A 15,643-nucleotide genomic window follows, 5' to 3' on the forward strand; every position below is an offset into this window, starting at 1 on the left:
GACGTCAGAACGTAAGGTTGTCCTCGTGCTGTGCGATAAAGAAGACCCGCACCAACTAACCTGTTTTGAGCACAACGTTGGCCTCGAAACTTTTGGTAGTCTCTTTTTAAATTGAACTCAGAAAAACGCGAGAGGGCTTAGGAGTTTTAAAGATTGTTGTGGAGTAATAGAAATGTGAATGTCCATTGAAAATTTTGGGCTACAAATAGACTATATCGGTGACGTCATTTTTTGTCTGTGAAAATTTCCGATTGGAAGGAGGATGAACGCATGTTTCAATTTCTTTCGATACAGACGACGGACAGATGTTTTCTGCTAGGCCCTAAGCCTAAGTTCTTCCATGTTTCGAAATTAGTATGTAAGATATTAAAATTTTGTGTTTAATGGTAAGTAATATTTGCGAAACGTATGTATTTCTCGCTTCTTGTGGTGCGGGTACATGTATTATCTTTGAAGTGAGAGAAACCGGTTGGACGTCATAAGAGTTAGCATTTTGCGTGGGTTGCTGTCAAATTCGTGTTTGATAAAACGCAACCTTTATTATTATGTGATTCTAAGAACGATAAAAACCTGTTTCTCATTTATTTATGGAAGGAATGATCACGCACAACATTACGTAAGCTTGTAAAGGTACACGTATTATATGTTGTGAAGCATACATATTGTTGGAATTTCAGCAAGTAACATGGGCGAAAAACATGCAAGTGAAAAAAGCCTGTAAATATATATTAACATGATGTTACCCTGGAATATTGGAAAAATATTTTGGATTGCTGCCGACGTGCTTAAAAAAAAATTCATAGCACCGAAATTGAAGTTGTTCCTGATTAGTGAAAATTGCAATGGATTCGACATGAATTGTTAAACGCAAGAACAAAATATAGACGTTATTACCGGGCAGGAAGAAATTGTTTGTATGGTCAATGTTTTTGTCATTTTATTCTTATTGTAACGCATATGATTATTGGCGGGCTCCAGGGTTTGAATCTTGGGTAAGGCATTTATATTTTGGGGGAAGGCATATATTTAAGCACTTCTCGTCGTTTTAATAATATTCAAAGTTTAGTATCCACGAAACGTCTGAAATTCCTTTATTTTCTTCTTTTTCACATTAGTACTTACATATATTGCATTGCTAAGGATTCTTGAAGGTGCCATTTCGTTTTTTTCACGCAAATAATCTCAATTTTCGACATATCGAGCAATTCTTGTTTGTTCGTTTTCGCTTGTGTTACACGCAATATGGCGGAGAAATCTTGACTAGCGATGTCAGTGGTTATGCAGTGTTGCAAACTTCTTCATCGAAAAATACCTGCTTTCGTGTTACTGATTTTATCCATGTTTGAAAACCCCACGAACCACGCACGGATAGCCCCACGAACCATGCACGGCAAGGTTAGGTTTGGCAAACATAGTTAAAATTGTCATCTTCAAAATTGTAATGTTCTGGGAAAACAACAGCATGGTTGGAAACACTGACTGGGGGTTACACCATCGAACGCAAGCAACATTTGGTTCACGTAGTAGAAGGGCATGAAGGGAACAGCTTTCGTGCATCGGGGAGACATTAATCTTGAAAAATACATTTACCAGCAAAATAAATTCAGCTAGGGGAAAAAACACTTCCGAGACCTTTGTAAAGTATACAGAAACTCATTTCGGTAAGTACTTTCTCCTGTAAAATTGAAGAAATACGTTTCATGAGTACTAAAATTGGTACTTGTTTACTATCCTTCAGATACATTTATTTATTTTTACAGAAGAAACTACTTACCGTAATAAGTTCCTGTAGCATTGTCGAACATCGGGAAGGTGTTTTGTGTGATGTGGGAATGTTTCATAGCTGAAATTCATGTTGTTCGTTGAAAATTAATTCTCCGACGGAGAATAGCTAGCCCCACGATCCATTGGCGCGTGGATAGGTTAGTTCTGTTAGGTTAGGAAACATAGTTAAAATTTGGTGTCGTGTTAGTATCAGGATCTAGAAATTGGAAATAATTGCGAACCATTGGCACGTGGTTAAGTTAGTTCGTCTCAGGCAAGCGAAAAGGCCTATCAGAAAGACGTACTGGTAATGTGAAAAATTGCAATTAATTTCATCAAAACAACGTTGAGAGACCTTCAGGAATGTTCCGCGAAGCAGATACGTAAGTACGAATGTCAAAAATTGACGAAATGAAAAAATTAGAGGTGTCCGAAGGATAGTAAATTTTTACCGTTTAATGATTTTTTTGCAAGTTTTATGTGAGTATTAGGAAGTGCTTTAGAATACTGGAAATCATTGTGAGAGTAATTTCAAACCTTGGAGAGACTAATTGGCATAAGCTTCACTAAGTATTAGTTACCAGAGAAATGATGATTTGAAATGTAGTTTACACAAACAGGTGTTCTTACTTTCTGGCCAACTCAGGCATGAATTTTTGTGGATTTTCATGCAAGGCTTGAAGGAAAATTTGTGCTTGATAACAGATATTTCGTGTTCAGATATTTAAAGCATTTCAAGACGTTATTTTAATCCTAAAACCTGACCTGCCTAACCTAACAATGAAAGCATTCAGCATCAAATACCAATTCACACCCCATGTACATGAAGTAGATGGCAGCAGTAGTCCATAACCAAGATGACAGTAAATGAATGGCTGCTCAAAACCAAAGTGTCATTAGGAGTATACAGAAGGGAAAAATCCTCCTCCAGTAAATGTGCAGTAAGTAATCAGTAATACTCTGAAGTATGTGTCAAGACTAAACTAAACGCTGTGGCGCAACAGCCCTCGAAGGGCCAGGGCCTGCCAGAGTGGCTATTCATTGGGTGGCGTGTAGCCAGTGCATTGGATCCCATCGCTGCTGTTTTTCTGGCTTTTGTGACCGGAGACCCCTACTTCTTGAAGTAGCTTCCCAATTATCCTCACGATGCTGGGTCAATGTCGAAATTTTGGGGGGACCCCACCGGGAATCGAACCCGAGCTATACAGAAGCCTGAAGTATGTAGAGAAACAAGTATAAATAGAAACAAAATCATGAAAAAAGTGCCTGTCCACCAAAATAAATTCAGAATTGCACAATCAGAACTTGGGTCAAATTATTTTACAAAATACTAAAACTATTGCACTGGTTGACAATTTGATAACTTTTCCATAGGGGACAGTCAGATATAGACAAATTCTTGATTTTTACTGTGCATGTTTTCCCAACTGAAACCTGGTATTATGGGCAAAAGGAAAAAATAGTTTTGCCAGAGTACTGTCTTTCCTGCAACTGGTTGCTCTATAATTTCCATACTTCAAGATCGAGGTAAATATTTCAACACACCATATGTCATCTGTCTTATTCAGTTGCAAGACTATTAGAAGGAGAAGGCTGGGGCCATACATGATCACGTGGTCCTTGACGTCACGGGCGGACAGATCGCTCTACGCTCCTGTTTGGCAACCGAATCAAAGCAATAATTATGAACCAAAAGGAGCCGTAATTATATCCAGAAGCTAATTGGGAGTGAATACACAGACTTACTTAGGATCCGACATACCGTATGTCCTTACAGTTGGATTACACAGCCATTTACGCACACATTTTATCGGTAGTTTATATGTTGTCACATTTCTCTGTGAAACATTAGGTTTATGTAAAATTGGGGTTAATACACCTAGTAATGCATTTTGTTAGGGCAGAAAGAAAAATATATGTTGAATACGTAAAATAATAATAATAAATGATTTCATCTGTTTTAGAGGTGAGGGAGGAGCTGTTTCACTTCAACTTTTTCAATTTGTTGACTTTGCTTCTGCTATTAATATTCACTTCTTCGTTAACTTTCCTCATTCGGATTACAGTTCTGCATCTTATGAATCTTTGAACTTCACTGGGAGGAATGTGATTAAGTTCCGTGTGTATTATGTCATGTGCCTCCCTGGCTGTGACATAAACTCTTCTTGTTTTGGATTTCTATTATTTTTCCCATCGCATATTCAGTGCTGACTTTGCAATTATGTTTGCCAAAGTGGATGGGGAAGGAGTTTATATATTCTTCAAGCCTTCTCCCAGGGTAGGATAACACTTTTTTCCAAAAGAAAACATTTTTTTTTCATCATTTTCAGAAATTAAAACAGCACTATTTCCGCCTCTCTTATTAATTTTTTTTTTTTTTGTTATTTAGTGTTGCTTTTCTTCCATTTTCGGCTACTCGCAATGATGAAGAGAGACTTAAAAAGACACCCATGCTCAGGCCAAATTCGAACCCAGGGCCCTCGCATTCTAACGCATTGTGATAACCTCTTCTTCACGAATGTCCAATATGCGTTTTTTTAAATATACTTTTCACAAATTTTTCTCATTTACATTACTTTCAATGTAGATGTGGACAGTCCGGTTAATTAATATTTACATTGCAATTTTTCCGTTAGCCGTTTTCTTTGAGTCTGAGAGACACAAAATTCCCTGCATGTGGTTAAAATGTTTGATAGTAAGCAACATTGCTGCTAGTTTCCGAACACTTACTTCGGCTGTACTGCCAGACCCGAAGCTGGACTTCAACTCAAATGAGTGTGCCACTTTCTGTGAACAGAAGTGTGCCCCCTTACATCCATGCTTTTTTATTTGATATTTCAATGATATTTTATTTTTATATGTGGCTTTCAGATAAGTGATACAAATAGTTTTTAGTGCAGGTGCACATTTTCAGCCATGCCTCATCTTGCATATAGGCATGTAGAGAATTGGTTTCATGTTGAGCAGGTGGAGATATTTCTTCAGTTGGAAGTGGGATCGGAAATTTAAACATTGATATTTATATTTTTCAGATTAACTTCTTTCTGTTTAGGAACAAACTGTGATATAAAGTTTTCCTCTTTTGTTGTGTGCTTACAGAAACATATGTGCATAAAATCAATATGGAAGATAATCATGTTAATAGTGAAACAGAAGAATTAGAATTCAGTGATGGCCAGCCAGCTGGTGAAAGGTGGCCCCCCTTAGGAGCAAATGATACTGATGAGGAGTGCACAAGTCATTCTGCACATCACCTCAATCAGTAAGTATTTGGTTCTTAATGTTTTATAAACTGTGTACATTTTTGTTTTCCTTTGAAAAGTGTGGATATTAAGATTTTTGACTTAATTATGCTAAAACTTATGGAAAGCATATCCTCACCTGTCTTGTAGCTGACATAAAATAAACTTCAAGTGGCTATGTGGTAAATGTTTTGCAAAAATTAAGGATATTATTTGTATTAGTAGAGTGCCTTAATTTGGTTATTATGCTGATTGAATGCAGCCTTTGTAACAGCTGGATCCCCTCCACTTGCTGGGGAAATCTGATGTAACTCCTCAACTCAAATGCATATATTCACTTTAATTAACATACAAGAGAGCTACGGTAGCTAAGTTGTTAGGGTGTCTGACTACCATGCGAGGGACCTAGGTTCGATCCCCAGCAGGGGAGAACCAGGATTTTTTCCACTTGTTCAAGCAGCTCCGGCGCCCACCCAGTGTCATATTAAGTGGGTACCTGGAGGAAACTGGGGGGTGGTGCTGATCACATCACCCCCACCTTCGAGCGTGATCAAGAAAGTGTGGGGCTAACTCCACACCCTCTATACACATTCATGTCGTGGTGCAAAGCACAGGGGAGCACTTTACGTTTTACATTTAATTAACATACTCGTGTTTCACAATTTTGAGCAATGTAATCATGTAATCATTGAAGATATTCTAAGTGTTGCCCTTGTTCTGCCACACATTTTAACATCTTTTGAGAAAGTTAACTTAAAATTTGCCTCCTTACACTTCTGCATGAGATTGTTTTCACATAATAATCATCCAAGAAAATTGTTTGTTCTAAAGTGTACTTACGTTGCAGCATTATATCAACACAAGTAACACTTATTGGTTTATCTTAGCAAAATACACAGAAGCAAATACTGACATTCATGCCAGACGAAGAGGTGCCACATTCCAACAGGATGGATCTGTACTTGAAAACATGTTGTGGACTAGAGTTAGCTCTATAGCAGTGTTACACAGTGTGTTTACTGAGGAGAAACTTAATGAAACCCCAGTTTGAGTTGAGGTGATTTTGCTGTCTAAGGAGTGACGACAAGGAAAAGAACCCTTTGGGGAAAAGTCTCCGAGCACCTTTCCCTTCTTCCGTTCAGCTCGATCCATAAGGAAGCATGCTCCACTCTCTTCCTCCTGTCCACATGGGAATGAGGTGCACAGGAGTCACGGGTCTGCACAGGTTTTTTTTGCTTGTGGTTCCACTATAGCAGCACGTTTCCAGCTGGTACATGGACCGTGTTCAAGCAACACAACAACCAAGTGAAAGCAATGTATAAAGTAACAAAGTTGCACATTTATTTATATATTTATTTATTTACTTTTTCTTTTGGATGGTGAAGTTAAGGCACAAGCCTTTTCTTACACTTAACCATCTCTACTTCACATTTTACAAATTTAGTTGAAATATCTAACAGTTTGCAAAATATAAAAGATCAAAATACCAAAGAAAATAAAAAAAAACACAAAAAAGAATGAAGAAAAAACACAAAAAGAAAAAAAGACAAAACACAAAAATACACATATATGCTGTAAGAAACGTAAAAAATGCACGTACAGCATGAACACACACATAACAAAAATACTTAAAATACAGAAAAGTCTGTTGGTGTTTGGCCTGCAAATTTAGATCAAGAAAGGTTTCATTTCATTCATTATTGTTTTATGCTTAAAGAGAAAATTGATTCTCTAATATATATCCGAGCAAATAATAGTCATGTTATGGAGTAATAGAGTTGTCTTTTCATAAAATGCAGTTTTTACTCCACTTCGGGGTATAAGGGGTGACCCTTCCTCAAGACCCTCAAATGTCAACCTCACTTCCACATAGTACACCCTTGGCCAGTATAATCCCCTGTGGGACTTTTGTCGTGTTCTGTCCACATGTGCTTATGATTGTTCTTCATCTATTTCATCATATCATCATTCATCCTCATTTTCACAATTAGCCAAAAGTGGCAGAAATGCAAAGTGAAATAAACTAAATCAATCAGTTTTCCATTCCCTCCCCCTTTCACATGTCATAATTTCTTTATAATGTTGTAGCTAGTTCATCTGCTGGACTGTCTACAACTGTTGAGTTTGTAGTTTGCAGTATCTAAATGTTCTGTACTTGCTCAGTATCAATGTTTAATTCATGAGGAAAGTGCCATGCAACAGACAAACTACCTATTGCAATTTACCTGAAGGCTCTTGGTCAAATGATTCAAACTGAAAGCCTGGCAAACAGTGAAGGAACAAGTTTCAAGGTGGATAGTGTGAGTGACCACTGCTGTTAATAGAATAAATCTAATCAGATTTGTGGATAAAAAATAAGTACTTATTTCAAGTACATTACTGTCTCACCACATTTTCCATTTCTTAAAAATGTTACATTATACAGTACTTTTTATAAACAGATCTTTTTTTGACAGAAAATTAAAAACACAGATTTTATAATAAATCTTTTCATTTTAAACAAAATACAAAGGTAAAATAAGGGTTGTACTTTTATCCAAGGATGCAAGTGTGGCATTATATATTTTGCCATGGCCTAACACATTTCTTTTCTTGCTTCTTTTAGCATAAGACACACACACACATGCATTTTCTCTCTTTCTCTCTACATTGTTGGATACTAGCATTTATTTGTATTTTTTTTAAAAAAAAACATTGTTGCTAAAATATACTTTTTCTTCATTGTAGTGATATATGTGAACGTGAGAGACTGAGGGATTTAGAAGAACAGCAAGAACTACTAAATTCTTCATTAATTGCTTTGACAACTCATTTTGCTCAGGTAAACTTCTTGCATAGTTGAAGAAATTGATTGCTCATTGTAATTTTCTTTCAGGTGAATTATAAACATAATGCTTGTTATGTGATCTAAACATTACACACTTTTGTGTTATAATTTTAAAACAATAATGGAAATTGGAAACTAATATTTCAGGAAAAGAGAAATCAGATATTTAATTGAAAATAAATCATCCATATCAGGTGGCTTTTAGTTCAATCATTGATAATCTTACATCAGTTCTTACTATGATATCTTCTTGCGTTCTAGACCCATTATTTTAAATGAAGATTCTTTCAGAATATTATTTTTTTAAAAGTAAAAAAAAGTAACAAAATAAAACTGTTATTTTCCTTTCCTTTACAGTGGAGTCACATAGAGGTTCATATCCCACTTTAAACTGTAGGTCCTGTCCCAATTACCATGTCTTTCTTCCCTTTTTATAAACCAAATTTTCTTAACCAGAAATTGTCGTTTGTCAGCAGATGTAATGCTGTTTTGTCGATGTTGATATCATTTGTCTTCTCTGTAAAAACATTACAAATGTAAAGGTAATCTGATGTCAATCAACTCTCTCCCTTCACTGTACTTCCATTGTCAGCAATATACAAGGTGACTCAAAAATTATTGTAGAGATTCCCTTGATGAATAAGTTTCAAACTGTAAACAATAGAATAAAACTGTCTGCCATAATATGAAGCAGTAATTTAAAAAGTCTGTTAGCATCGTGCTATGATGCCAGAGGTCTCCTTCTCTGTCCACTCTATAGAATCTGCTCTACAGAATACTAAACAAGCTCAATGGCACATAGATGCCCAACTGACGATCAATCTAGTTCCAAGTGTTTTCCAATGTTCAAGTGTGACTTTCAATCAGTATCCTTAACGTAACCCTACAGGCAGGCCCGTACCCAGGATTTTTTTGAGGGAGCAGCCAGATTTGTGTTTACACACACACACACACAGTGGCGGCTGTTTGGGGGGCATCTGAGGCGTTGCTCCCAGCTTTTTTTTTTTTTTGTCACTTTTGCCCCCGTACTGTGGTCTCTTAATGCTTGTCTATCAAGAGAAAATAACTGTCTTTGCCTCCTTTTTCTTCCACAGTTTTGGCACCTAATCGCCGATATTGGTCAGAAGTACTCTGATAGTTCTGAGTTTCGCAAATTAAAAAAGTTTTCCAATATCCTTTATTTTCTTATATCAGAACCATTGAACAGCCACTATAATTCTATATTTAAAAAGTAATGTATTTTTTAATTAAATTGTAAGCATTAGCAATTATTATTACAATAAAGAATTCTAAATGTGAGTTAACCCATAGCCCATACGAAGGATTGTAGTGGGCTATGGTTAAAAAAAAAAGACAGACATTTTCACCTAGTAGCCAGTAGCGGCGATTGGATGCCAAAACTGGGAAGCAAGGACAATTTACTTCGTCTTAGTAGACAAGTTTGAGTCCATTTTTATGTACAGATAGACTAATTGGGACTGGACCTAGAGTTTAAAGTGGGGTCTGAACCACTATGTGCCTTCACCGGGTCTCGGTAAACAAGGCTTAACATTAAGGGGCCATAGTGCAGGAGCAAAAGTGGTTATAAGACTAAAAGTACCCATTATTGCAGAGTGCAGACTTCTGGAAACTGCCTCTCCACACAACAAACACACTCATTTATGCAAGTACAAAATTGAAATTTTTAGAAGTTTGAAAAATCGTCGATGTTATTTTTGTAGCTTTCATAGGTTCATATTTAAAAATTTCATGTCTCCAGGGGGTGGGGTCATGCCCCCTCCCCTGGGGACGGGTCTGCCTACAGGAAGAAATCACGTGGCACGGTCATTGGCCCATGAAATCAGCCCACCATTTGCAATCTAGCACCCAGGTGTTGCATGTCTGTAAATTCTTGGACAATATGAGCCCAATGTGGCAAAGCCCCATCTTTCTGGAACACCACATTTAACAGATGATCTTCCAACTGGGTTAACATAACAGATACATTTGTAACATGTCCAGATATGTAAATAAAGAGGGTGCCAATACTTCCAAACATGACAAGCATTCTTTGATTTCTTGAGAATGACATGAAGGTTTTCTGATATCTGTTATGTTGTTATGATGATTCCCCCACCCCCAGATATGTAAAACATTATTTCATCACTAAATCTCCATTACTGTAGCTAATTTTTATCAGCCTCGATTTTTGACAAAATATCATAGGCAAGTTGGGAACAGCAGGTTGCATCACCCATCTTTAAAACTTTCACTTTGTAAACGTGGAGCTAAAGTTAGTTATGAAGAACACTCCCAGCAGATATTTGTGTTATTTCAGACAACATAAAAACTCACCTAGTTCATATTTGTGAGTTTAGAGAAGAAAGAAAAAATGTTCCAGAATTCTATCAGTATCTCTGTGTAGTGCTTGGCCTTCTCACTCCTTTGCTGCTGAACACTACCAGTCTCTTGGAATTCCTTTAATCAATATCATTATTTTGTGATGGCAGACTGCCAATAAACCAATGTACAGTCATTGTTTTTCTTCCATTGCCATTTTGAGGCATAATCTCTGAAATTTTCTTTTTACTTGATGGAAATATGGGCAATGGAAACCCATATCATTTTTGAATCACCTTGTGTATATGTATATATGAGGGGTGGATGTGGTATGACATTTTAACCTATACCAATAAAATGTATTGATAAGTAGTACTTTTACCAATTTGATATAAAATGGATGTTTCACGAAGAACCAGAGGGGTTCATTCATCTCTTTAATGTTGTAACCAGTTGACTACAGTGTGATTTACAAAATCATGTTATATGTGATTTATACCCAGTGACATTCATGTTTTGTGTTTGGTGGAAAGTAGGTTTCTAATGATAAGGCTGATATATTTTTTTTGTTATTTAAAAGGTTCAATTCAGATTAAGACAAATTGTTGATGCTCCCCCGCATGAAAAAGAAGTATTACTTAAAGACTTGGAGGAATTTGCATTTCGTGGTATACCAGACATTCGAGATCAGAGAGTACTGGATCCTTTATGTCACGTAAGTAATGATAACTTTTCTTCTCATAATTTTGCACTATTCCTTTTCAAATGCTGTTGTATTATAAACTGATCTCTTTGTATTTTCATTGTGACAAGAAAAGTTTCAATAATTTCTAAATGAGATGCAGATGTGTGAAATCAGAATTAAAGAATTTTGTTCAGATATATACTTTGTAACTGGAACTATACATTTCAACTGAAGATGACAATTTGGGGAAAGTGCTTGATTTTTCACATTGTCAGGGTGCAAGCTAGCATTGCTGTTGCCAACCAATTTTAACATCTACATTTATTAGAGGGCTTTCCAATGCTGAATAGTTGGCTCTCTTAATCCACTTGACCTATCTTAGTCCGCTTGATACAGTACTTTTTCATAACTTAAGAAAAATGAGAAAAATGAATTTTGAAGATTAAATTTTAATGTTGTGATATTATAACTGGTTCTGTCATATTTAGTACCTCATAAATGTGGGAAACCCAAGCTGAAAATTCAGGAAAATCCAATCCTTCAGTTTGGAAAAATGGCAGCCATCTTGAATCCTAGCATTTATTTTTTGGGCTTCCTGATTTTGTGATCTTTGCAGCAGTACCACTTCCTAATCAAATGCCACATATTAACAATTCATGGGTGTGTGGAGCCCTGACTATACCCTCATCATAGTGATAATGTATCACTTCAACCAAAAATTTAAAAAGTAGAAATTGTGATCTCATTTGTGAATAAAAATATATGCATTTGAGTGTTCTGTAACAAAGCTAAAAGTATAGAAAAATCATATATTATTAGTTCGTACAAGCTAACTAATATGACATGCTAACATCAGTTGTTGCCATATCTCAAACCTTGTGTTTAAATATTTTAAGGAATAATCTTTCTTTCATTGTGTGTATTATCACTGCCAATATCAGTGCACAGAGTAAATTGACTGCTAAAGAGATGCTAATTTCTTCAGCTAGTATGTCATACAATTCAAATATTAATACCTATTTGCATATTCAATTAAAATTAAATACAGGGTTTGTCCAATAAGTATCGGGACTGAAGTCATAAAAAGAAATTTATTGAAGATATATGTAGAGTGTGTTAATATTCTTCAAAATATGACCCTTCTGCAGCAATACACCACTGCCAACGCTTTTTCCACTCTTCATCGCCCCCTGGAAGTCGGCAACCGCAAGGCTGTTCGGGCACCCCTTTGAAGTTGCTTCGGCCACCTCAATCATCCGGCCATCTTTGAATTTTTTATGCCACTCAAAAACATGCATTCTGGACATGGCTTCGTCCTTGTAAGCCTCACAGATCATATCAAAAGTCTCCATTGCAGATTTGTTTAGTTTAACGCAAAATTTGATGGCACAACGCTGCTCGGTGTTTCACTGCATCTTGGCTCTCAACGTGAGCACTAAACACACTTTCACTTCAGGCACGACCTACACACTCCAAAGGCTCGGAGGCAACTCAGCTGGGTCTCCTAGCTCACATGACATCCTGCAACACCGATCCCACCCACAGAGACTGCCCTCCACCACTTCCCATTGGCCGGACAAAATCAATCCCGATACTTATTGGACAATCCCTGTATGAAACATTTTTATATATTTGTACAAAAGTACCCCCAAAATATAAGTTTAACGTAATGAAAGCCCAGTACAAACATGCATGTGAGGGGAAGTCATTATATAACAGGTACTTTATTTTAAACTTCATGGAGATTAATGCACAATTAAAATTTGTATTTTGGAACTCAGAATGGTTCCTTAACAACAGCCATAAAGATGTCATGACGATTGAGTAGTATTCACCTGCCAGTATCATCTACGCAACACAGCAAATGCACCGCTAGTGCAATCTGTGAGTGAAATCGAGAAACTGGAAGCAAATACAGCGTAACCTATGTGCTGGCGTGTCATACACATCAAACGTCGCAAAGGCCAACTGAGACCGCACGTGCAAGAGACTTCAAATGGGTCGAATGTGTTAAACTGTAGGTCAAATCCTGATTAGCCTATTTGAGCACAAGGTGAACAAGCCACCCTCCTCACTTGACAGTCCACCACTGCATAGGCTGGTAGGTGAAAGTGAGAGAAAAACATTGCAGAAAATGCTCAGATTTCTACTGAAAAATGAATGAAAAGGCTTGGAATTGAATGAAAACTAGTGCAACAGTTGCAGAATTTTGAGAGCTGTTCATAATAGACAGTTGAAGCTAAGCTTTTAGGGAGTGGGAGGGGCCAGGCCCTCAATGGAAGTGAAATTTTGATAAGATAGATATTTGAATTTCCCAGGAATGTTCTTTTTAAGAGAAAATATTTCAACACATCTTTGCATGATTGTAGTAGGTAGTCTCTTTGGTTCATTGTGGGTGTTATAGGGACCAACCAAAGGAGAACATCCCCTCTGTGATATGATTAAATGATTTTATGGTTTTTTGTACATGCCTGCACTTTTAAAAAGTGAGCACTTGAAATCCTCTTTGAAATCAATGTTTTTGACAAGCATATTGCAGTGAAATTCAAATGTGTCATACATTCATAATGTACATAAAGGAGAAAAAAACCGACAAATGAAAAGTTGCTTTGCAGAAATGATGTGAATGTTATTATCTTGTGCTCACTTGACAAGGATGTCCCTCCTGTCTGAAGAGCATTACATCAATATCCAATGATACATGGATAGCCATCTATTTTGTAGGGCTTAATGATTGATAATATGTATTCAGGGCAGGTCATTGGATGTTAAATGTTAGGGAAATAGAAACAACTGAGTTCGGAATTTTACTTTTGTAACATTTTTTGTGTAATCACAAATATTACTTTTTAATATTTGATTGTTTTGTGTAAAATTTTAGCAGGCTGATGATATAGAGGAGAAAATGGTAGCACAAAAAATAAAACAAAAAGAACTTATTGAGCAATTGAAAACTCAGCTAGAAGATCTGGAAAAATATGCTTATGAGACAGGAGAAGCTGGTTTGCCACAGAGTGTGGTTTTGGAGCGTCAGAAAGTTATTATCGGTGAGTAGTATTTGTTTTACTCTGTTCTGTGATCCATATTGTCAAATTAACTTTTATACCTTGAGAAAAAGTTCTGAATAAAGAAGTAGATAATGATTGTATTGAACCTTTGTACTGCATTTACACATCAGATCATTTTTTATGATCAAATTATGAAAATATATTCTAAAAAAATCCTGGACGGTTATATGACTTATGGCTTTTGGAGAAAACTTGCATAGGAAATGAATACATTTTAGAACTAAGATCAGAAGTTTTTATTATTGTTTTTAAATCGTACAACTTAAATTAGATATACTGTTGTACACTATTAGCAAGGAAGGTGTGTGACAGAAGAGCATAACTTATTAATGATGCAGTTCATTTGTGTATTTGCAAGTGGAAAACTTGCTGCTTTGAATTCAGGTGTGCCATCTCGATGGCTAGTCATGTTGAGTGGTTTGTCTCACCATCATGCCACTGAAGAACCCTTTATAGTTCTTGTCTTGGACATGGGCATTCCTTTGTTAGTGTCTCTTCAGCAATTTCATCTAATCATTGCCTGTCCTTATCATCACTATTAGCCTAAGAAGGTTGAAAAGTAACATGAAACTAAGAAAAATGCAAATACAAAGTTAAATAACATTTGTTGATATTGTATGTACATATACTTTCAGATCAGCTTAAAGGACGCTTGAATCTGAATGTGGATAATATGGATAAACTTACAGTAGATGATCTTCGTTCCCAAGTGGACTATGCCATTAGTCAGGTACTTTGTAATTATTGTATATGTGTAATTTTTTTTAGGCATTTTTATTAGATTTAGATACATGACGTTGACACTGATGCAAATTATGTGTATAAAAAAATATCATTGTAAACCAAATTCTTGAATGACAGACATTATGGGTCATCAGGGTTATGTGCTCCATGGCTACTGATAGTCAAGGCCACAAAGCTGTTTCCGTCGTAGTCTGTCCACGCAGTGTAGCCAACTCTCCATTTTCAAAAATATCCAAAAAGTTTTCATTTGGCAGACATAGTGTTTCACAAATAACTAGCAAATGCACACAAAGCGCAGTAGTAAAGTCTTAAGTGCCATGTATGTAAATGGACAAGTGTAGTGAAAAGGATGATATCACATTTTTGGAGTTTCATTGTCTCTAGGGGTGAGTATATTATCTTCAAACTGGGTAAACGAAAATGCTCCACCCTGTATATTTGATCTTGATGGTCGCAACATAGCAAAATGTTATAAAATTTCCCTTGATTTTAAGTTTTTTCAGCTTGGTCCCCTGAAGAATGTAAATTCAAAGTTTCGCTGTGTGTATATGTGTGTGGAACTTTATTTGCATGCATGTGTATGTAGAGTAGGATACAGTAAACACTTACCAAACACTTGCCACATGTTCACAGTAGAACCACAGAGTAGTGAAAATGGCATCAGTACAGCAGTGTAGCCAGAAAGAAGAGATAGATAAGCATTGAGGGGAAAGTCCTTTTACCAGTGTTTACTGCATAGTTGATGGTGGGGGAAGTTCAGGAAGGAAGAGAAAAAAGGGGGATTATTGGGTAACTAGGTTGAGTCCTGGGGCGTTATAATGGCCGTGAAATATGAACTTTGTATTTCTGTGTTTGGTAATTGTTAACCATCTCCTACTCTACATATTTTTGTTATCCGCCCTTCCGGCTCTTTTCCTCATTCCATCCCTGGGTTTCTATACATACGAGTGCCTCAAGAGTAAAACTTGATAACTCGCACTCCATCCAAAATTGA

The 15,643-nt window shown here is 36.5% G+C and overlaps 1 protein-coding gene across 4 annotated transcripts in view; it reads left to right on the forward strand.

The window, feature by feature from the left end:
- The first annotated feature begins 294 nt into the window (after positions 1 to 294).
- LOC145984179 (RUN domain-containing protein 1) overlaps positions 295 to 15,643 on the forward strand; it is a 64,073-nt gene continuing 48,724 nt past the window's right edge. The window contains exons 1-6 of one of the 4 annotated variants that reach the window (XM_083117672.1): positions 295 to 386; positions 4,864 to 5,026; positions 7,734 to 7,827; positions 10,733 to 10,867; positions 13,719 to 13,884; positions 14,541 to 14,635. In XM_083117672.1, coding sequence (XP_082973798.1) covers positions 4,887 to 5,026; positions 7,734 to 7,827; positions 10,733 to 10,867; positions 13,719 to 13,884; positions 14,541 to 14,635 — 630 coding nt within the window. In that variant the 5' untranslated portion in view covers positions 295 to 386; positions 4,864 to 4,886. Of the gene's footprint in view, positions 387 to 564; positions 915 to 4,863; positions 5,027 to 7,733; positions 7,828 to 10,732; positions 10,868 to 13,718; positions 13,885 to 14,540; positions 14,636 to 15,643 lie in introns of those variants that run through there. The other 3 variants (XM_083117675.1, XM_083117674.1, XM_083117673.1) reach the window with 3 other exon arrangements.

This window comes from Lepisma saccharinum, chromosome 2 (genome assembly GCF_977018435.1).
Source record: "Lepisma saccharinum chromosome 2, izLepSacc3.1, whole genome shotgun sequence".
Lineage (NCBI taxonomy): Eukaryota > Metazoa > Arthropoda > Insecta > Zygentoma > Lepismatidae > Lepisma > Lepisma saccharinum.